Source organism: Chiloscyllium plagiosum, chromosome 8, assembly GCF_004010195.1.
Source record: "Chiloscyllium plagiosum isolate BGI_BamShark_2017 chromosome 8, ASM401019v2, whole genome shotgun sequence".
NCBI classification, from domain to species: domain Eukaryota; kingdom Metazoa; phylum Chordata; class Chondrichthyes; order Orectolobiformes; family Hemiscylliidae; genus Chiloscyllium; species Chiloscyllium plagiosum.
This window is the reverse complement of record NC_057717.1, coordinates 100,027,902-100,052,155: the sequence shown is the minus strand read 5'-3', so window position 1 is coordinate 100,052,155 and position 24,254 is coordinate 100,027,902. Positions and strand designations below refer to the sequence as shown.

Here is a 24,254-nt window from a genome sequence, read left to right as displayed (position 1 = left end):
TTTCAAACCCACTGTGCTTTTCCAGCAATTTCTATTTTTGGAGCTCAATATTAGTTCACGTAAAGTAAGCTGTTCACTCAAAGGTTTCATGTGGTCCATGGCCTACACTTTGTGCCATTACTATTTTATAAAAAAGTTAGTTGTTTCATCAAAAACCTTAAAAAAAATTCCTACTCTTCTATATCACCCAGTGAAGAAATATTCAAATGGAAATGGCTTATTTTTAAAATTAGTTAATTCTGAGGATCACTCGTTTTCAGACAGAATTATATCGGAGCCTCATTACAAGCTTAACATTTGGCCTGAGCATTGACAAAGCCCTCCATCAGCTGGTAATATGCTCAGATGTGGTAAGCCAATAATACTTGCTGACATCAAGAAATCTATTGTTTCTGAATAACAGCCAATCTAACCAGTCATTAAAGCATAAGGAAATGCAAACTCTGGCAAAGTTAGCAAATGCAGAGTCAAGAAATGGAACACTCATGAGACTAAAACTTCCATGCAAAGCATCTGAAGCCCTGCAAATTGTGGAAAAACTCACTGATATTATTTCTGATTTATACAGAGTAATTTCAGAGAGCTTTGGGCTATGACTAGCTACACACAACTTCATGCAAAATGTTGAGGTATTGCTACATTAAAAACTGAAATTTTCAATACCAACTTCCTCCATTCCTAGAAGCCTCGACTTTGGCCATTGTGACTGCTAGTACTCAATAGTGTCTTTCTTTGCATGAAAATCCATATCAGATACTTACATGTGCTCACTTTATAGCAGGGTCACTGATATTGAACCAAAACTGGTATCATAGAATCTGTGCAGTGTGGAAGCAGGCCAGTTGGCCATTAAGTCCACATGGACCCCCCCACAGAGCGGCCCATCCAGAGCCATCCCACTGCTTTATCCCAATATCCTTGCATTTCCCATGGCTCATCCACCTTGCCTGCATATTCCTGGACACCATGGGCAATTTAGCATGGCCAAATCAGACAACATGGTATGCTGGCTGCTTTCTTCCCCAGTTACAGCTGAGATACTATGATTCGTTAAACACTGTCTCAGTCACCATCACCTAACAAGGCACTAAATTTGAAATATTTGCTTGGTTATGCGTTACACCAGTTAATGTGTTTGTTCGTTGAAACAGTCATACCACTAAAGCGCCAGGTAATGACTATCCCCCAAGGAAAAAAGAACCTAACCAGCTCTTCTTACATTCAATGGCAAACATAATCATGAAACCATTCCTGAAGAAGGGCTCATGCCCGAAACGTCAATTCTCCTGCTCCTTGGATACTGCCTGACCTGCTGCGCTTTTCCAGCAACACATTTTCAGCTCTGAAACCATCAACCCCAGCTTGAACATCTGGTGGTAAACATTGTCTACAAACTTAACTGAACCAGACACATGAACACTGTGGTTTCAAGAATGGATCAGAGGCTGGGTAGTCTGCATCAGATAAATAATCTCTTAACTCTCTCAAAATGTAAAGACATAAGTGAGCACTGAGACAACTATGCATTCCGCCAAACCAGTTTAAATATTGTAAAATGTAATGTAAATAAGTCAAATTATATACATGCATAGCAGTCTCAAGTCTACTTACACCAAGTTGATGGTAACTGAATAGAAGGTACTTACTATATCTCGCAATTCCTCCTTTACTTGTAAATCATTTTGCCCTTTCAGCCAGTTAATGTAGGACTCCTCCTCTTTTTCCTTTGAGAACAGAAGAGCGATAGATCTTAATCATTGGCTACATTAATAGTCACAGTTCACAAACTTTCCAACTGCATTGCCATGAAAAGGAAATGAAAATGTGGAGAGGATGAAATTAAACAAGGGAGCTGGAGCTTGCGATGTTTCTGAAGCAATAGACCCAACTAATATTGAGCTTTAAGTAACAGAAGGTGCGTTTTCTCTCTTGAAAAGTTTGTCACCTGGCCCATCATCAGTTGTATCTTATAAATTGAGAAAGCCTGATTTTTAAAAGCATGGTTGGAAACAGTCCATGTTGCTAAGTAACCAATGTTAATAATGAATATTCAAATCGCATGGGTTTTGTAGTCAAAGTTGAGAGTATTATAGAGTCATACAGCACGGAAACATTTACAAACAGAAAAGATTGTTGGGTTTCTACTCATTTCAGTGTTTCTCCTTTTGTTGCAATGTTACATGGACAATATGTAATGATAATGTATCTCACGTATTTTGACATAATACATGCAAAAATGTGGAATCATTGCAATTTAGATTAGATTAGATTAGATATTACAGCGCGGAAACAGGCCCTTCGGCCCAACAAGTCCACACCGCCCCGCCAAAGCGCAACCCACCCATACTTCTACATTTACCCCTTACCTAACACTACGGGCAATTTAGCATGGCCAATTCACCTGACCTGTAGGGATTTGTAGGGATACTGCAACAATAAAAAATTCAGAAAGGTGCTAGAAATACTCAGCAGGTCAGGCAGCATTTGTGGAGACAGAAACAGAGTTAATGTTTTGAATCCAACATGAAGGAAAGTCACACTTTTGACATTTCTCCTTCATATTGGACTCAAAATGTTAATTTTGTTTCTCTCCCTACAGATGCCACCAGACTTGCTGAGTACATATAATGCTTTTTGTTTTTGTCTCAAATTTTGAGCATACACAGTATGGTGCTTTTATAATAAAATGTGGAACTGAGCAATAAAGTCAGTTTCTTGCCATACAAAAAGATCTACTCGTGCGATGACATGCATCACCCAAACTTATCATCGTTCCGATACGATGGATCCTGCACAGACACCAGGAAAGGAGAATAAAAATGTTAAAGTCACCTTCTCCTCTTCAGATTTTACTCGTGGTTTCAACAAACCAAAGCCACCATCACTTCCACTGTCACCATCTTCATCGCTGTCTTCAACAAACTTACGAAAACTAGAGAAAGTACAGTACAGTCAAGAAAAAGCTTGGCAAAAGAGAAAACAAGTGTAATTTCAAGGTAAATGAGTGACATGACAAGGTGCCACACAATCTTTTCTCTCTGATCTCTTCCAAAATGCTGCTGGAAGGGTTATAGTCCCTGGCATCTCAAAGAGTCATAACTGGGTCAGATCAACTCCCTTTCCACATCACTCTTAAGGAGTCAATCAGCTTTCTCTGCTGTAGTTCAACAGCCCCTAGAGTATTGTACAGTCAGCAGACTCAGTTTAACATCTCATCTGAAAGTCAACAACTTTGTCAGTGTTAATAGTCCTCCAGCACTGCACTGAGTGTCATTCTAGAGTTTTGGGGTCAAGCTTCTATAATGGGGCTTGAATCCACAACTTTCTGACTCATGACATGAAAATGCTATCAATTGAGCCACAGCTGAAACTGAGGCAGAAACAATGCAGGTTCAGAACATAACTTCTCAAAATTGATGCCAAAGTTCTCGGCAGTGGCAGATGTAACTCCTGTCGACAACAAGAGATGACGTGCTAGGGAAGAAGTTATGGGAAAATCAGTCATACATCAACAGTTAGTTAACTTCCTCAAGTCTACCACATGGGATAGAATTATTTGATGTTTGGGGAAAACAGGGGATAATCATGGCCAGATTTCTAAAGCGGTCTTGACTAACTTTACATAATAGTTTGAAGAAATATCACAGAGGTCACCAAATTGTGCTTATATAAGTATCCAATAAAGTATCAAACAGATGACTTCTTTCAGGAAAATGGCATTTGATACTTGGAATTAAGAGTTATGTAGCCACATGGACGGGACGATGGTCAGACCAACAATTAGGGATAAAAGTAGGTACTTGGACTGGAAAATGCAATTGGTGGACACGGAGGAGTTGGACCAAAGGATTTGTTTCTGTGTTATATGACTGTTTGAACTAGAAAAATTCAATACCGAATTAAAAAGCAGTGCTTATCCCAAGAACCAGATCCCATAAACTTACTTTTCTCTCAGTCGTTTCTGTTCCTCCATATAAGTAGGGGATGTCACTCTCTGAAACAAGACCAAACAACTCCTGTTACTTTCCAAGAAGTCTTATTTGCAGACATCTTTAGAATAATGGTTCTCAGAGACTCCTTCAGATGCCTGGAACAATGAAGACTGAGGGAAACATTACTGGCATGCTCACTGGAACATATTCCAGCTTTACAAGATATTAGAATTTGCTTTACCAAACTAATCAGCTTCCATGTTGGCCTGGAGGGTAAAGGTATAACTATGTAAAATGGTAGTGACTAAGTGAACATAGGCTTGGATGCAAGTCAGTCTGTGCTTAATTAATTGACTTCAGTGGGAAAAATGCAAGTGACTTTGACTGCATAACAGAAAAATAAATCAGATAGAGTCTCTCATTTCTACCAACCAGCAAATCTTGCTGAAAAAGAATACATGTACAGGCAATTTATGAAAATAAGATCTTGTTCAGCCTGGATCACCCTCTATTTATGAACAGATGAAAAGCAAGCAGTTATATGAGCAAAGGTATTGTGGTATTGCCAGTGGACTCCTTTCTGCACAGTGTGATATGCAACTGCTTGACAGAGTCATGGAAATATCGGACAGATTTACCGGCTCAACTAGGATTCTCACTCCTGGATAACTATCCCAGCTAATTATATATACAGTGTTATTAACTCTTTGAAAGTCACTGATAATATCAAACTGGTAGCCAGCATCTCTCATCCTTCCACCATGGTCACACCATATCAGAGGGGTAAACTAACCATAATGGTGAAAGGAATGTACAAAAACAACCCGTAAAAAGAATGCACACTATCTCCTGCCTCTCAAAGCTCAGACCACTCCTACAAACAGTAATTTGACTCAATTACACATCGCAATATAATAACTTATGATATTCCTACCTCAATTTTAACGCTTAACCCCTCTTCATCACTCTCTTCATCTTCATATTTCCTTTGTAATAAAGATAAATCAATTTAGAGAAGAGAAAGGAATGTGCTTGTTATCCATGTCTTACTCAAATATAATGTTGAAACCTGACATCCACTGAAACCTGTGTGAACTGAACTTTCAATCCTCCTTCAATGAAGCAATTCGTCTCAGGTTTGAATACCATAACCAGAGAGGGGGTGATGTAATGGTAATGACACAGGAATGCTTCACCAGACCTTGTTCCTGAGATTGTGGGACTGTCCTATGAAAATAGATTGGGCAAACTTGATTTGTACTTTCTAGAGTTTCAAAGAGTGAAAGACGATCTCATTGAAACTTAGAAAATATTAAAAAGGGATAGACGGGGTTGATGCAATCTAATATTCCCCCTGGTTGGGAGAGCCTAGAACCAGGGGTATATTTTAAAAATAAGGGGAGTGCCACTTTGGTTCGAGATGAGGATAAATATTTTAAAAATCTGAAATTTAAAAAAGCTAGCCATCAATGACAGTGAGGTGAAACCATAATAAACTGTTGTAAAACTGTGGGCGGGACGGTGGCACAGTGGTTAGCACTGCTGCCTCACAGCGCTAGAGACCCGGGTTCAAATCCCGCCTCGGGTGACTGTCTGTGTGGAGTTTGCACATTCTCCCCGTGTCTGCGTGGGTTTCCTCCTGGTGCTCCGGTTTCCTCCCACAGTCCAAAGATGTGCAGGTCAGGTGAATTGGCCATGCAAAATTGCCCGTAGTGTTAGGTGAAGGGGTATGTATGGGTGAGTTGCGCTTCGGCGGGTCGGTGTGGACTTGTTGGGCCGAAGGGCCTGTTTCCACACTGTAGGTAATCTAATCTGTAGGTAATCTAATCTAATCTAAAAAAAATTCCATCCTGTTCACAAATGATTTTTAGGGAAAGAAATCTGCCATCCTTACTTAGTATGGCATATCGGTGACTCCAGACCAACAGTAGTTTAGTTGACATGTTTAACTACCCTCTTAAATGGCCCAGCAAGCCAGTTAAATACAGTGTTTGACTTCGCCATCGACGTCATCATCCCACAAGAGAATGAACAAGGAAGTAAAACAGCAGATGGACAAAAGGTGGATGAAATTCCACAAATAACATAAAAACAAGAGAACCACCTGTTTCTTTCCCTTAAACTGACAGGAATGCAAGTGTTTGCAACATTTTTAAAAACATTTCGTAATGTCCATGTAAAGGAAGGACACTCCACCCCCAACAAATGGACTCAAGCATCAGCCATGGCTTTGAATGAAATAGCTGCAAGATTGCAGCTAGAATAAAGCCGGCTTTAATACAGAAAATCCTGTTATAGATCCTACATTTCTTGACATGTTCACCAAATATTACATACCCCTCCTTCTCAAGAATGACCTTCCTTTCATAATCCTTCAGGTACATCGGTTTCTCCTTTTTCTTTGCAGCACTCTCATCATCGTTTTGGCTGGATTCTGTTAATAGAAGATTTGAGAGGCTTCCTTTAGTAGTTGTACATCCTTGTCCAGTTTTCCCTCGTCTTCACCTACTTCTGACCCAATTGATACCAAATATTCCTAAAATGAAACCATACCGGAAATCTAAAGTGGAAAAACAATATCTGACATGCACAACCAGTTTGCCTATGGTTAAAAAGAGAGACAGGGTAATAATTTGGGGTGAGATGTTATCAGAACAAAGCATCTCATGTCGCTGGAAGCACACTTACCACTCTGTTTTAGATGTACACAAACCTGTTTAATGCCTGTGGCACTTTCCATTGTTAGATAAATGCAACCAGGTGCCCAGGTGCATAGCTCAACCAAATTCTTGGCACTTGGTTGCCAGCGATACTTCATTATTTTGGGAACCACATGCAAGTGCAGTGAAAACATGTTACTGATTCTTAAATTGATATTCAAGCGACTGGAAAACCATCATTTTTATAGGTTCCATAGGTTTAGTCAGATTTGGTGCAGTGTTAGCACTCTCTCAGAGAGTCATGGGCTCAAGTCCCACTCCAGGATTTGAGCACATAATCAGAGTTGACACTGCTGTATTGTGCTGAAGGAGTGCTCAATGGGCAAAACTGTCATCTTTTGGATGAGAGGTTACTCCAAGGCCCAATCTCAAATGAATGAAAGAACCCATAAATGAAAGGTTTACATCCTCAGCACTATGATGCTGACACAGCTTAAAGGATAGCCAAAAATGGTGGAACAAAGGATGCAGAGAGACTCGGACTCAAGGATCTTTAGAGGATTGCGAGACAGGAGGAAATAACAAAAATAGGAAGGAAAAAGCCACAGCATGATTAATACATAAAAATTAATGTTCCAATTTGCCTGGAAACCAATGTACATTAGGGTGCACAAGTGCAATAGTACAACAGCAGGTAAAGAGCTGTGCCATAAATTGACTTAAACTCATCAGTGGACAAGGGAGGCAAGGGTTAGAAAACATTGCTACCACCAAACAATCCGATATTCACCACCATTATGGTACTCAAGGCTGTCCAACACAAATAGCCATCCCGGTACTAGTCAAATCACACTAACTCATACCTTCCACTGAGTAAAACTGAGCATCTCTTTGATAGATTTTGGGATCCTTCTGCTTCAATAAAGATAACGTCTTGTAGAATTCCATGTCCAATTTGGGGTCAGTTTCCTTTTAAAGAAACACAAAGAAATCTAAGTATCAATGATGTATGAGGAAAGAAAATCAGTGGTCTGACACATTGATTTGACCTGGCTTCCAAAATCAGTAAATCGCTTCACAGATGTGGAAAGAAATCCTGCTGGTAGAACAACATGGATTAGAAACTGGCAATTTGAGAATTATTTTGTTTGTAGGTCATTTATTTGGCAAAAACAAAACTCTCCCAATTTTAGTTACTTTCCCAACCTTTTCTCTTTCATGCCTAATTTTAGACAGCAAGATGAGCCCTTTCTGGGAAAGGCCCTGTGGAATGAACTGAATTGGAAACTGACAATTGGCACATAATCTGCTGGTGTTGCAAAGCTAAGGCATAAGGAAATTTTGAAGTTTTGTGCTATCTACAGCTAGCATAGTTATTCTGACTAGCCAACTTGTTCAATCGCCAAAAATAAGGTTAGATATTTACCTCTTGTTTATCCTTTCGTGGATAGTTACCTCAAAGCTACCTGACAGATCCATCACCACTTGAATTTACAAAGATTATTTACAGTTCTGACACCCTTTTGTTTAATGGCGAATGTGATTTAGAAGAGAAAACAAAAACTCACATTTATATTTGGTATTTAATATTGTAAAACATCCCAAGATGTTTCATTGGAGCATCGGCAAACAAGAATCTGGAATTAAGAGTCTAATGAAACCATTGCCAATTGTCAAAAGAAACCCATCTGGTCCTTCCCTGGTCAGGCCTTCATATCACCTCAGACCCATAGCAATGTGGTTGACTCATAACTACTCCCTGGGCAATTAAGAATGGGCAATAAATGTTGGCTTAGCCAGAGACACCCACATCTCATGAGTAAATAAAAAATATTTGACATTCAGCCATACAAGTATGTGATTTGGTGGATAATTAAACACCTGTTCAAAAAGATAGGTTTTAAGGAATGTCTTAAAGGAATGAGAGGAGTAGAGAGGCAGAAAGGGTTGGCAGAAAGAAGACAACTACCAATAAGGGAATAATGAAAAGTATGGCTAAGCAACAGGGCAGAATTGGAGAAAGACAGAGCTCAGAGAGAGTTGTAGGACCAGAGAAAGTTAGAAATAGCGACAGCTAATATCAATGGGAGATTTGAAAAGAAAGGTGAGAATTTTTAAATCAAACTGTCAGACTGGAGGACAATGCCCATCTGCAAGCACAGAGGTGATACGTGATCAGGATTCGATGCCATGTCTTTGTCTGTCCTGACAGATACTAAAGCATTCCATGGTACTAACTGATGATGACCAGGCAATTTTCTTTCCCTCATCTCATAACAACTCCCGCCAATTCTAAATTGGTTGTCAGCGTAATTTATCTCACACACTGGAATATTTAGCAAATGCAGTCTAGCTGCCAAATCATGTCTATTGTTAAACACTGTGTTGGGAGTTTTGCAAATGCAGGCTGGTTGGATACAATCAGTACCTCACTGGTTGAAAATAGAAAAAGGAAAATGCTGTTTGATATAATCCGTCAGTCTCTGGGACATACAGTTCCATCTCTATCATTACACTGACATGGAATTTCATAAACCACATTACTTATGTGAGAGGTAATTTTTTTTGGCTTGGCAGCAAAATTCTGTTAATTGTTAACACTATTTGTGTTGCTACTGCATAGTGGCAGTGTAAAACAGCTAGTTTCACCTGTTAGAGAGTCAGAGTCACACAGCATCGAAACAGACGCTTCAGTCCAAACCATAATCACAAATTAAACTAGTCCCACCTACCCATGCTTGGCCTATATCTCTCCAACATTTACTATTCATGTACTTACCTTAAACGCTTTTTAAATGTTCTAACTGCAGTCACATCCACCAGCTCCGCTGGAAGTTCAAACCACTCTTCAAAAAAATTGACTTGCATGCCTTTTAAAAATCTCTCTCCTCTCACCTTAAAAATATGCCCCCTAGTTTTCAAATCCCCCAATCTAGGGAAAAGACACTTGCCATTCATTCAATCTATTTATACTGCTCATGATTTTATAAAACTCTATAACATCACCTCTCAACCTTCTATGCTCCAGTGAAAAGAGACCCCACTTATTGGTGGGACTAGATTGGGTTGGGATATCTGGTTGGCATGGACGAGTTGGACCGAAGAGTCTGTTTTCATGTTGTACATCTCTATGACTATCCAGTCTCTCCTTATAACTCAAACTCTTCAGTCCCAGCAACATCCTGCTGAATCTCTTCTGAAACCTCTCCGGCTTAATAATATCCTCTTATAACAAGGTGACCAGAACTGGACATAGTACTCCAGAAGACATCTCTCCAGCATCCTGTACAACCTCAACATAACATCTCAACTCCGATAGTCAAAGGTCTGAACAATGGAGGCAAGCTAAATGCCTTCTTAACCACCTTACCTATGCGTGATGCATACTTCAAAGAATTATGTACTAAACCCTTGGTCTCTCTATTCTACAACACTGCCCAAGGCCTCACTTTTAAATGTATAAGTCTTTGTTTGTTTTACCAAAATGTAATATCTCACATTCATTCAAATTAAATTCCATTTGCCATCTTCAACTCATTAACCCAATTGATCAAGATCTCTTTGCAATCTTGGATAACTTCTTCACTATCCACTATACCACTAATCCTAATGTCATCAGCAAACTTACTAACCATGCTTTCTATATTCACATCTAAATCATTTATATAAATGACAAACAAATGTGGACCCAGCACGATTCCTGTGGAATACCGCAGGCCTCAGGTCTCCAGTCCAAATAAACAACCCTCCATCATTCTTTGTCTCCTGTTGTTCAGTCAATTTTGTATCCAATTGGCAAGCTCACCTTGAATTCCATGTTGCTCAAATTTATTTTTGCAAGGTAATCTGAGATGAACTGTAGGTGACAGCTTTAGGCTCATTTTTAGGTTTGATATGAGAGCAATATACAGCACCAAATGGTCTGATTAGGATAGCCATCATCTTTGATGCAACCCTACCTCAGTGAAAGTGTAGCATACTCACCACTTCACTGTCGTCATCAGATTCAGAACTGGAACTCTCTTCTTCATCTGCCCTATCTCCGTAGCGATCCTTCACTGAAAATCAAAGAAAAGTTCCAAGACATTTTGTTTTTGCAATGACCAGGACTAAAATTCTGATAGCATAAAATACCTTCCACTTATCCTACTCCTTTACTCTCAGCATTACCAAGGTATAAATCATAAGCACATACAAAAGAGAAAGAAATATATTCATATGAACTCAAAATATAATTAACATACAAGTATAAAATATATTCTAAATACACATAAATGCATTTTGAATCTGCATCAAAGCATCTTAGTAAAATATTATAAATTATTTTCTAAGTATTTGACAGATATATTTCTACTATTACATAATTATTTATTTATGTCTATTATCAAGATTAGTTTTATATAAACCCAATTTTTTGCACGCGTGGGTAAAATAAGTAGGCAAAAAAAAACCATATCTAACATTCTCACTGCTAATTTAGCTCGACTACAGAGATAGGCCACACACTTAGTTTTATTATTTTCATCGATATTTTACGGCATGATGTTGAACATTTTCAATGATTAATGGGTGAGGCCCAGTCCAACAGGCTTCATGCTGCCACCAGCCTCTAAATAAAAGGCAAACATGCGCACACAGATCAGATCAAATCAAATCAAGCCGCTTCCTCTCTCGCCCTTTGGTGTACTCACGCCGTTGCAGCTCTTCCTTCTGTCGGTACTTCTCATACTTGCCGGCGAAACGCCGGTTGATTTGTAGCTGCGAGCCGTCCTCCATCACCGTTGCCATGCACAACCGGCCGACCCCTGCCGGGCATAACCGGTCAAAGGTCAGAGGCTATGCTCAATCTCCCACCAATCACCGGCCGGAGAGGTCACGTGACTGAGCCCCCCCCTCCTCCTCCCTCAACGACAAGAATAGACCCAGTTCTTCACTGTGTACATAGCAAAGGTAAGTTAGTTCAGAACATAAATTCTCGGCTAAGTTCTTAAATTTTACTTTACCCATGTAAAGCTTGGCTTTGCAAAATGATGCCATATCTTTTTACCCCCTCTAAGATGTTCCATCCCAAGGATTCATGTGGTAGTGACCCTGCCTCTGAGCCAGGAGGTCTGGGGTTCAGGTCCCACCTGCTGCACAAAGTATGTACTGTGGGACCATCTTTGTTGCAGTTTGATACAGACAATATCGAGATGTTCACTCTTCGGACTTTTGTGATGCAGTGGCAGTGCCCTTACCTTTGGACCAGGAAGCCTGGATTCAAGTCTCTGCACTGCTCAGAAATGTGTAATGACAGAGATGTGATTTGAAAATACCCTTCAGGGCTCTTGTGGCACAGTGGTATAGTGGTAGTGCCCTGCCTCTGACCTTTAAAGGCCTGAATTCAAGCTCTACTTGCTTCAGCTGTGTATCTTAACATGTTTGAATTTGATTATTTTAAAAATGTTGATTCAGAAGGTTCTTGTGGTGCAGTGGTAGTGTCCTTATCTTTGAGCCTAGAGACCTGGTTCAAGTTCCACCTGCTCCAGAGAGTAATGCCATCTCTGAAAGGGTTGGTTATTCTTTAAAATCATGTTCATCCTTAAGTTTTCCTGCCACAAGCAACTAGTACCTTGCATTTATGGTCCTATTGACTTTTTATTCATTCTTGGGATATGTGTTGCTGACAAACAATGTCTGTATTATTAATATTACATATGTTAATGTTATATTGTGAATGGTATATATAAGTAAAAGGCATACATTATTGATATTTTTAGATAGCCTTATCAGACATGTTGTGGCTCTCCTCTGAGGCAGGAGGGAATTGAAGCCAGACCATCTGACTTAAAGGTAGGGTCATACCAATGCACTGCAAGAGCCCTCTAAGTACCAGAGGTTTTATCCGAAATGAGCTTAGGTCAAACGCGCTGACCAATTGCACAAAGCCTACTGTTTGCAGGCAGTGTCCCATCCAAGTACTAACTGGTCCTGAATGTGCTCAACTTTCGCAATCAGACAAGATCAGACAGTAGACTTGCATTTATATAGTCGCTTGCATAATCATCAGATGCCCCAAACCACTTTATGGCCAATTAATTGTTTTTAAAGAGTTGGCCTGTTGTGATGTAGAACATGTGACAGCTAATGATATTTATGCAATACTTGTTCTCGTTTGTAATAACATATTGGACCACTTCAGAGGGCAGTTAAAATGTGACATTGAGGTGTTGTAGTCCCTCTTCAATGATAGCGTGCAATCATTGCATAACATAGAAAAAGAAAGTCTTGCATGTAGGTAATGCTTTTCACGACTACCAAATGTCTCAGTGCTTTACAGCCATTGAAATACATAGAAAACAGGAGGAGCAGTGGGACATTCAACCTTTGAGCCTACTCTGCCATTCATTATGGCAGATTTTCAAAGAGTAGATACTGTTAAAATATAGAAATCATAGCAGCTAATGTGTATACAATAAGCTCATAAAAACAGCAATGCAGTAACAGCTGGATAATTTGTTTTTAGTGATATTGGTTGTGGGATAAATATCAACCAGGTTAGTGGGAAGTCTTCTGCTCTCCTTTGAAATAGAACCATGGGATGTTTTGCATCCTCCTGTGAGAGCAAGTATCATTTCAGATTAATAGCATTCAAAAGATGGATCATTTGATTATAAATGAACATAGAACAGTACAGCACAGTACATGCCCTTCAGCCCATGATGCTGTGCTGAGCATTTATCTTAATCTAAAATCAACCTAACCTACACACCCCTCAATTTACTGCCGTGTACATGCTTGTCTAGCAGTCGCTTAAATGTTCCTAATGTCTCTGACTCTACCACCACCGCTGGCAGTGCATTCCATACACCCACCACTCTCTGTGTAAAGAACCTACCTCTGACATCTCCCCTATACCTTCCTCCAATCACCTTAAAATTATGACCCCTCATGATAGCCATTTCTGCCCTGGGGGAAAGTCTCTAGCTATCTGATATATCTATTCCTCTCATTACCTTGTACACCTCAATCAAGTCACCTCTCTTCCTTCTTCTCTCCAATGTGAAAAGCGGGAGCTCACGCAACTTCTGTTCATAAGAACATGTAAAGGTGAAAATTTATGATTGAACAAGCTTATTTACACAATAAGTTGACCAACAGAAATTGAACTGCAAGCAGGGAATGAGTAGATTCAATCTGTGTTTTGTTTTAATCAAAGTTAAACTTAATAGCTCAAAGTGGAGTAAGACTTTTTCAGTTTTTATTTAAGAACACCACTCTGTTTTAATGTTAGGCTCAACTTTGAAAATAAGCATTCCTGCTTGGAGTATATGTCGGTGCTGGTGTAATGTAGTTCACTCCGTCCGAATTGCTTTGGCAACGTATACATTTACATGCATGTTGTAGTCTGGAGCTATAAATAATGATGGTTGAGACTCCAATGCTCATTCCGTCACAAGGCTGACCAGTAGTCTCTCTTATTCTTACTCCTTGCCATTGATGTGTGTTGGACGGATTTAAAAATTGTTATTCAAATGTTTGGCTGTGTCATGAAACCACATTCCTTGCCCAACAACAAAATATTGGGAACATAATCACTGAATGCTTCCTGTTGTTATAGCCATTCCTTGTTTGAATCCTCAATTGAAGGTTCTATAATAACCCACCAGAAAGCAGAGAAGTGACTTACCTCAGTATTGTCTGTGGAGATGGTGCCCTGTTTCTGCTGAGGGCCTTGAGCCCCATTGACATCAAGGAATCCATTGCATTTTTTTTATTCTTCACCCATGTCTCACTAGATTGAGTTTTTTGAAGAAGTAATGAAGAGGATTGATGAGGGCACAGCAGTGGCTATGATCCATATGGACATCAGTGAGGAGTTTGATAAGGTTTCTCATGGTAGACTGGTTAGCAAGGTTAGAGTATATGGAATAGAGGAAGAACTAGCTATTTGGATACAGAGCTGGCTCAAAGGTAGAGGTTGCTTTTCAGACTAGAGGCCAGTGACCAGCGGTGTGCCAATATGGTTGGTCCTGGATTTACTGTTTTTTGTCATGTAAATAAATGATTTGGATATGAACATAAGCATTATGGTTAATATGTTTGTAGATGACACCAAAATTGGAGGTGTAGTGGACGGCCAAGAAGGTTACATCAGAGTACAACAAAGATCTTGACCAAATGGGCCAATGGGCCAAACAGTGGCAGATGGAGTTTAATTTAGATAAATGTGAGATGTTGCATTTTGGGAACGCAAATCAGGGCAAGACTTGTATACTTAACGATAAGGTCCTGAGGAGTGTTGCTGAACAAAGAGACCTCAGAATGCAGGTTTATTGTTCCTTGAGAGTGGACTCTTAGGTAGTTAGGATAATGAAGAAGGTGTTTGGTATGCTTGCCTTTATTGGTCAGTGGATTGAGTTAAGAGTTGGGAGGTCACGTTGCAGCTGAATAGGACATTGGTTAGGCCACTATTGGAATACAGCTTGCAACTCTGGTCTCCTTGCTTTAGGATGTTGTGAAACTTGAAAGGGTTCAGAAAAGATTTACAAGGATGTTGCCAGGGTTGGAGGGTTTGAACCAAAAGGATAAGCTGAATAGATTGGGGCTATTTTCCCTCGAGTATCAGAGGCTGAGGGGGTGACCTTGTAGAGATTTATAAAATCATGACTGGCATGGATAGGGTAAATAGATCAAGTCTTTTCCCCAGGTGGTGGAGTCCAAAACCAGAGGGCATAGGTTTAAGGTGAGAGGGTAAAGATTTAAAAGGAACCTAAGTGGCGGCTTTTTTTTGTAAAGATTTGTGAAAATTCTTTAATTTTCTTCTTCGTTGTTTGTTGTCTCGCTGTCTCCAGCTCTTCTCAGAGAGAGTGGTTCTTATACATGCTGGGTCTGCTTGCATTATCTACTATGCCTCCCAACAATCCACACCATCTGAGAATTAGCCCTGAATGGCTGCTCATCATGTGTGAGCCAATGTAGTAGATGCTGGCAAGCTACCCAACTACAAAAGGCATCACAACTAAGTCAAACTCTATTCTCACTGAGGTAGGCCACACCATTGCAGTAAGATGTGGTAAACATTAAGAACAGTGGCTGATGATATTTTCTTCTCTAACTTTACCACCCATCCCCATCCTCAACTCAGTGACGAGACCATAATTGTAGCACTCACAGCCAATCCCAATATGTTCCCTCACCTTAGATCACACAGTAAACCTTGGACATCATCTGTGTACCCCATGTAGAACAAATAAATAAAATCACACCATCGTCCACAGTAAAACTTTCCGAAAAAGTGATATAATTTATTTGCAGATTTTTAAAAAAGTATAACATCCACCAAACAAATTCAACATTATAAATATAATTATGTGCAACATGAACCAATTTACAATACAGCAACCTATAAAGTCTTCAAACATCCCCCTCCCCCCCTTCCCAAAGTTGTGTTTTGTCCTCAACTTACTTTCACTTACCCCGAGGCCCTGAATCCAACTGGGAGAGACTTCCAAATTTGTCAGCCAGTACCATGCCCCAGTGATCATTCTTGATGTAATGGCCTTTTTTTTTTGCAAACCCCAAACAGTTTAAAACAGCAAACTCTCTCAACAATAACATGCATCTAAGTGGCACTTTTAATGTAAAAACAATTCTCTGCGCATCACAAAATGGGCACAAATGTAAATGTCTGTTGAGACAGAAAGGGAAAGATTAGGATGGGTAAAGTTAGACTAGTTTGAAGACAGACTTTAAGGAAAGCTTAAGAGAAAGAGAGGTGTGAAGACACAGAGGTCTGAAGGACAAGGTTGGGGTGATTTCTAGCCTGCCCTGCTGATAGTGGACTGAAAGGAGAAGGTACAATACGCTGAAGATTCAAGTGAGCAAGTGAGAAGGTATTTGAGGTTGAACAATATGGTTCTCATGGTGAGATAAGTTTGGAAAGGGCAAAGAACAATCAAGAGTGGGATCAGGAAAAGAGAAATGGATCAGAATTTGCAGTCTCCTATTATCTGGTCTCTCTACTATAGCATCACTGTGAGAAAAGGAAAAATATCAAATTGAAATTAAATATTTGAGACTGAAAGCAAGAATAAATATACATACTTTTTTTGTTATTCCATAATGTGTCTCATTCCAGAGGGACCTATACCGGACCCATTTAACTTCTGTCTCCAACCAAGGGACAGTGAGACAATTTGTAATGATTGCCTTATCACCGAACTTGGCTGAGATCACATGATGGGTTGAGTAGTCTCCTCCTGTGCTGTAATGATTCTGAGTGACCTGGACTTAAAACTAAAAACAAATGGTTCTAGGTCTATATCATTCCTGTAATACCAAAATCCAACTAAAGGCAGCATGTACAATCAGCAAGTTGCTGCTGGTTGGCAAGTCATCCTGTGTGCAGGAGCTGAAAAGAGAAGTAACTTTTTTTAAAAGAAAAATCTGTTAAATCAACTTTTGTACTTCCCATGCATCATGTTGGAGTCTGTGCAAAAGACACATTTCTACCATTTAGGTAAAGCTTCATAAGCTATAAAATCCTATATCTGTAGCACCACTTCAAACAAAAGATCATAAACTTAAAATGTTAACTCTGTTTTTCTCCTCACAGGCACTGCCTGACCATCTGAGTATTTCCAGCAATTTTTGTTATCACTTAATTTAATAACTCTTGAAGGAAACTTAATTACAATTTTGCATTATGTAAAAGGAACATAAATGTCCCAAAGTGCTTCATAGGAGCATTATGAAACAAAATTTGATGTTGAGCCATAAAAAACGATATTAGGGAAGATGGCCAAAAGCTTGCTCAAAGAGCAAGGAGTATCTTAAAGGAAGAAAGCGAAATAATGTGGTTTATGAATTCCAACTGAATGCAGACTACCATTGGCAGAGCAATTAAAATCAGGAATGCTGAAAAAGCTAGAATTGGGACAGTGCAGATGACAGAGCAACTTCGGGCTGTCAGAACTTAGGGAGGGACATAGTCATGGAGGGATTTGAAAGTTAGGGTGAGCATTTTAATATCAGTGTTGCTTGACCTGGAGTCATTGTGAAAGCATAGTTTGGTGAGTGGACTGGACCTTGTTTGAGTGAAATGGGCAGCAGAAGCTAATTAGAACTGTACTAGAATAACCAACTGTAGAGGGAATAAAGTATGAGGAAGGGATTCAGTAAAGCAAGATCTGGGAGGGACAGAATTGAGTGGTACTACAAAGGTGGAAATCAGTAGTTGTAGATATGTGACTGCTCGTCAGTTTTCAAATCAAAAAGAAGTTGAAATGCCAAACTTTCACCAAAGCATTCGCTGGCTGAACTATTTTATCCATTTATTTGCATTCAGCAACCACACCTAAGTGACACTAACACAAATGTACTGACTCAATGTTAAAAAATCTTGTTCAATCCTCTAATGCACAGAGTAGTCTATAACCAACTCACAGCTGCTGAGAAACAAAAGGCCCCTCATGTTCATAGGACTGTTGCTCACTCAATAGAACATTTACTATAACAATGTCATTATGGCAGTGTATTGTTGGGTAGGGCATTACCATCAGCACCTGTTTAACACAAACAGGGTTGCCTCTTTATGCTGCCTTTGTGGTAAAATTCAATTTCATTCACTGGGATTCAGGAATTTGTGTTCTGTACATTGTGGTCTACAGTTGTGTTTGCTTATCCCACAAGAACTGCAAACCAGTGGTCTTACAATTGAACATTCAAATTGAGAACTTAAAGTATTTCACATTAAAAGAAATTAAGTGTGTTCCCATTTTGTAAAAAAAATCACTTTAAAGCCATGCTTTCAGGATAAAGGATAATTAATTTTCAAATATAAATAAGCTTGATAATGCATTCCTTACATATATACATAATTATTAAAGCACCAATGATTCAAATTCACTGCTACATTAGCTGCTGTCTGTTTCCTTGTAAAAGTAGAGAGAAAATACAAAGCCACTTTGATGTGTACATACAACTCATTTTGCTTTGCTTTTTTTACAGTACTTTAAAATCATTGTAAACACACAGCTTTTAAAATAAAAAGACCCAGGTTTTCAACTCCATAGTTCACAAGATTTCTCCCATTTGTAGATGCTGTTTTCTGTGAGGGGCTCCTAGGCAGAAGATCAGCCTCCGTTCTACTTCGGAGACGATCAGTGCAGACCTTCCCATTCAGTTGACGGCTCCTGAGTGTCCTAGCTATAGCTCTTCTGTTAAGAGGATGATCCCTTAGACTTCCTCACAAAATGCAGTAGTTTCTGGAAATGCATTGATGTGTGTGTCTTGGAGCTTTCTTGTACAGCACACTGTACAATGCTTTGGGCTTTTGAGGCAAAGTATGCACAACACGTGACTCAATTGATACTGTCTGATTCCATGCACCTCTTTTTAAAATGTTCAATGATTGGGAGATGTAAACAGTAAATGAGTGGCATTATTTTGAAGGTATTTTTTGCCAACCTTTTTTGCAAGATGGCCAGCACGTGTTTCTGGAGGAGTTGCCACAACAGCTCAAAATCTTATGGGGGGGGGGGGTGATTCAAATTAACAACAATAAACAAGGAACATATACAATGGGTCCACAATTAGCAGTGCAAAGTAGGAGTCCAATATGGTGGAAAGGAAGGATTCACAGCGTAGTCAAGACCACACAGTGAGAGAGGTAAAGTATAAGTAATGTCAGCATTTCTTAATAGGCTCTGAATCAGTGTTGAGTTTGTGTCTGCATAGCTTGCAACTGTTGCTCTAACCAGGCAACTACTTCAGTTCTATTGGAGGCCCTTGCGAGATCCAATGGTGTTTGTCCACTGATGTTCTTCTGCAAAATGCTTGATCTTGGAGTCAGGTACTGGACAAGGTCCAAGTAGCCCTCTTGGGCAGCCAAGTGTATTGGCAGGCACCATGCAGCATCCTTGATGTTCACGTTTGCCTTGTATTTTATCAGGACCTTCATGGTATCCAAGAAACCACTCCGGGCCACATCGTGTGCCGGAGTAAAGCCCCATCTATCCTGGACATTTGGCTGTGCCCCGTTCTTCAACAGTTCCTCTGCGACCATTGTACTGCCCAGCATCATCACCTGGAAAGAGAAGCACAAAAACAGATTTAGGCTCTGAGTGTAACCAAAGGAGCGAGCCCTTTGTGGTGTGCCAATTAAATCAGTCTATGTATAGGAGGCACTGAAACAATTCACCAAGGCTTCTTCAGTATTACCTCCCAAGCTTCTGATCTGCAACTCCCAGAAGGACGAGTAGCAGATGCACACATACCATCCCAACTTGTACATGGAGCACTGTACACCTGCACTTTCATTCTTATTGGATCGAAATTCTTATCCTCACAAGTGAACGCTGCCTTCATTGCTCATCTCTAACTGTAATTGAGAATGTCCAAATCCCAAAGATCAATACATCAAAATTAATGTTTGTATTGAATAGCATTTTGGGGATTTATGGCTGAAATTTTTGGGACTGAACTCCACAACATTCTCCATTTTTCTGTATAAATTATAATTTACCATGTATTGAATCCCTTGCCATTTGAGTGAGCAAAGTATACACACTGAAGAATTGGAATAGGTAATTCAGCCTCTCAAGCATGTTTAGATCCCCTACAGTGTAGAAACAGGCCCTTCGGCCCAACTATTCAGTTACGGTTCAGCTGTACTGCAGCAAGATGGCAAACAACAAGGATTCTCCAGTTGTACATATTTCCTACTTAATGGCTCTGGGGAATGGAAATTAGGCCGAACTGTATTTTTGGGGGTAACTGTGGGCTTTGGTAATATTGGAGAGATGATTCTTGGGTTTTGGAGAGGAGCAACAACAGCATAGGGTTTATTTTTGATATTGCTGCTTGTAGAGAAGGAACCTGCAATTAGACACAATTATGGTTTAGATCATTGGTGGAATCTTGCCCGAGTAATTCAGGCAGCAGTGTGGAAAACAGGCAGTAACAGATCATGCTTGGTTCCTATTGAAATTAATGGTGAGAGGGGAAAATAAAGAGGGGTGCAAGGTTTTAGGAAAATAAAGTGGGGTGGGCATGTTAGTGGTGCACTTTAGCAACCCGGGTTTGTTACTTTGTAAGGCACCTTGCACATGTCGAATTTGATTTTGTTTGCAATCAGTTTCTGGGCATGTTTGTGTGTGCCCGGCGATCTGTGTCTGTCTCCCTTTCTGTCTCACAGCTGCAGAACAATGTAAACATTCTAATCATGTATCTCTCTGACTCTCCCACAGCTGCAAGAAGATGTAGACATCGCAATTACTACCTTCCCCTGTGATTGTTATGAATTTGTCTCTGTAACAGCCCCGGGGCGCAGGGCTGGTGTGAAGTCTACCATGGGAACTCCGACATTATGGTGTCAGAAAAACCTCTGCAGAAGATGAAAGCAGTCTCTTTTAGCAGCAGTGATGGATTTTCAGAGTCCAACGCCTTGCAACATTCAGTCATCCTTCCACATGACAACGTACTAACCTCAACCAAGGATTTTTGGTCAGAGGAAAGAGGAGGAGATTTGGGCACAGGGCATTACAAATCTAAAGTTTGACCTTTCCAGGAATGAAATTGGGGAATAATGCCATGCCAAGAGTGATAGAAGGTTGGAAGTGATAATTGCGCAGTCGATTAATCATTATAAAGCTGAGGTCAAAGGATTGTTTTTTTGCAAACTAAAGGTACTAAGGATACTGGACAAAGACAGAAATATGGAGATACCCAGACAGTCGTAGATCTACAATTCCAGTGAATTTAGGGCGGTCGCGTGTGGTCTAATTTTGGTTCACACTGCTACCTTATGCCGTTGGTGAGGGCTGCGGGTGAGACAGAGTCCACTGTTAAATATTACTTAACACGAATGTCTAGCAACATCTTGTGAACAGCCTGGTAGGTAATATACACAACCTGCAATAATTATTCTAACCCCACCCATATTTAAAGTGCTTTTAAATATGAAACGCATCTTTACCGCTTTCGATTTTAATTTGCAGAGCAGGAACAGTGTAAATTTAGAACAGCGATCGACAACGCGGACTGAAACCGCCCTGTTGTACACATTCCCCACTGTAAGACTCCGCCCTTCGTAGTAAAATAACGTAAGAGTTACTGACATATTTGTCAAAGATTGTTCCTTTCACGGCTTTTTCTAAATTAAGTCAACAATCGGATTATTTTAGCTCCGTTTCCATCTCTCCAGAATTCCATCCCGCCAACTGCAGGCAAAAAATAGTTATCGGATAGAGTTTGGAGTCAGATGTCAAATTATTTCAAATCGGCTTTTCAACGTCAGCCGAAGGGGAAGGGGACGGGAAGGCGGGGGAGGGAGCCCCTTGTATTCATTCATAAATTGTGACGACCCCAGTAGCTCACAACCCCAAACTGCGCCTGAACATTTTATTTTGCGTTTCATTACATTTCTGGGCGCAGTCTGGGAACGGGTTAATCTTCCGCAGCAGGTTTAACCGGCTGACATCTCCGTCACAAGCGGCATCGCAACAGTCATTTACAAATCCGAATGTCACGCAAATCCCCAACTATGAATCTGCTGCGTTCGACAGTAATGCAGATTCCGCTAGGACTTCCAAATTTTTGCAGAATTTTTGTTACTGAAGGAGGTGAATGTAATCCTGAAAAGGGTTTCTGCCGGCTCAAACGAGTGTGACTTTAACTGGGGGGGGGGGGTTTAAAAACAATATGCTGCTGCTGTCTTTATCACTATTTCGAGTCGAGAGCTATTACCAACCTGCAGTGCGGTTTGTCCGAATTTATTCACCGCGTTGGCGTTCACCTTTTCATCGGTCAGCAGACGCTTCACCTCTTGCCAGTCTCCCCGTACGGCAGCCTGCGACAACTTATCCCCGTCCAGTATGGTTTTGCCCATATTTATGTGTGTGATTCCCAACGTTAAATATTTGCTTTGCTTTAAGCCCTCCGAGACTGGAGGCAAATGCAAAAGCCTACTGTTGTTGCTGCTATCGTCTCTCTGCTTACCGGGCAAGTGAGTTCGCCCCCACTCAAGGGAGGAGTGAAGCAGGATATGATTGACTGACGCAGCCGCCAATCAGAGTGGCGGTGTGTGCCGCCGCCCCGGCAACATTCTAAATCGCGACTCAACGTTCGGAGGCCGGGCTAGCCGACCAATCAGGGACGAGATGGCCCGAAAGGTGCAATAACATCCTGTCGTTGTGTCTTTGTGACGTTATCTGTTTTGTTACTTTCACACTGTGGACGCACGCGCGGCTCCAGAGGAGCTGACAGCTCCCCCGGGGCGACAATCGTTGCAACTTTGTGTTGCACTGAGTGGCCGAAGCAGCGGCTAGACTTACATTTCCTGATGAAGGGCTTTTGCCCGAAACGTCGATTTTGCTGAAGCTCCTCGACGCTGCCTGAATTGCTGTGCACTTCCAGCACCATTGATCCAGAATCTGGTTTCCAGCATCTGCAGTCATTGTTTTTACCTTACATTACCCCCTTTCCAGCTAAAACGGAACCTCAGGAAGAGTCACTGGACTCGAAACGTTGAATCTGTTTATCTCTCCACAGATGCTGCCAGAGCAGCTGAGTTTCTCAAGCAATTTCTGTTTTATTTTTAAATCTCATTTGGGCTCATGTGGCACAGTGGTAATGTCTTTGCCTCTGAGGCAGGAGGCCCCATATTTAAGTCTGTCCTTCAGGGGCATGCCATAAAACATTTCTTTACAGGTTGATTATATGTGGGCAGCACGGTGGCACAGTGCCTCACAGCGCCAGAGACCCAGGTTCAATTCTCGCCTCAGGCGACTGACTGTGTGGAGTTTGCATGTTCTCCCCGTGTCTGCGTGGGTTTCCTCCGGGTGCTCCGGTTTCCTCCCACAGTTCAAAGATGTGCAGGGTCAGGTGAATTGGCCATACTAAATTGCCTGTAGTGTTAGATAAGGGGTAAATGTAGGGGTATGGATGGGTTTCGCTTCGGCGGGTCGGTGTGGACTTGTTGGGCCGAAGGGCCTGTTTCCACACTGTAATCTAATCTAATCTAATATCTAATTTTCTCAGTTCAGACAGCACAAGAAGAGTCTGGTCCCACAGTCACTAAGCATTTAGCCAACCTGCCAATAATTCCATCCTTTTCCTTTTTTTAAAAAGTCAAATCTGTTCATACATATCTTGGGCAAGTGAGATTTAAATCCAGGCCGTGAGGTAGGGACTCTACTACTGTTCTATAAGATCCTTTAGTCCATTTTTAGTCTTGAATTTTCACAGGAAATTCAAGAAAGCCTGGAGGCCTGTGAACAGTGTTGTGTCACAAGGATTGAGTCATAGAGATGTACAGCATGGAAGCAGACCCTTTGGTCCAACCCGTCCATGCTGACCAGATATCCGAACCCAATCTGGTCCCACCTGCCAGCACCCGGCCCATATCCCTCCAAATACTTCCTATTCATATACCCATCCAAATGCCTCTTAAATGTTGCATTCTACCAGCCTTCACCCCTTCCTCTGGCAACTCATTCCATACATGTCTCACCCTCTGAGTGAAACGGGAGAAGGGTAGCAAAGGGGGAAGAGGAGAGAAAAAGGTGATGAAAGAGTGGGGAGCGAGAAAAAGAGAGACAATCAAGAAATAAGAGGTACAGAACAGTGGAAAAAAATTTTTAAAAAGATAAATGAAATAAAATTATCTGAAGTTGTTGAA

The 24,254-nt window shown here is 40.7% G+C and overlaps 2 protein-coding genes across 3 annotated transcripts in view; both read right to left on the bottom strand.

Annotated features, from left to right (window-relative positions):
• Nucleotides 1–11,432, bottom strand: part of kri1 (KRI1 homolog) — a 33,408-nt gene extending 21,976 nt beyond the window's left edge. For both annotated transcript variants that reach the window (XM_043694894.1, XM_043694892.1), the window contains exons 1-8: nt 11,284–11,432; nt 10,577–10,650; nt 7,456–7,561; nt 6,270–6,366; nt 4,867–4,918; nt 3,945–3,994; nt 2,833–2,932; nt 1,647–1,724 (exon numbers count right to left, since the gene is read on the bottom strand). In XM_043694894.1, coding sequence (XP_043550829.1) covers nt 1,647–1,724; nt 2,833–2,932; nt 3,945–3,994; nt 4,867–4,918; nt 6,270–6,366; nt 7,456–7,561; nt 10,577–10,650; nt 11,284–11,380 — 654 coding nt within the window. In that variant the 5' untranslated portion in view covers nt 11,381–11,432. The remainder of the gene's footprint in view (nt 1–1,646; nt 1,725–2,832; nt 2,933–3,944; nt 3,995–4,866; nt 4,919–6,269; nt 6,367–7,455; nt 7,562–10,576; nt 10,651–11,283) is intronic.
• A 4,415-nt stretch (nt 11,433–15,847) lies between these two features.
• On the bottom strand, nt 15,848–22,692 carry LOC122552238 (cyclin-dependent kinase 4 inhibitor D-like). The gene is made up of 2 exons (XM_043694895.1): nt 22,326–22,692; nt 15,848–19,661 (listed from the first exon to the last, which is right to left on the bottom strand). Exons 1-2 carry the CDS (start codon nt 22,461–22,463, stop codon nt 19,287–19,289), a joined length of 513 nt encoding a protein of 170 aa, XP_043550830.1. The 5' UTR covers nt 22,464–22,692; the 3' UTR covers nt 15,848–19,286.
• Between the last annotated feature and the right edge of the window lie 1,562 nt (nt 22,693–24,254).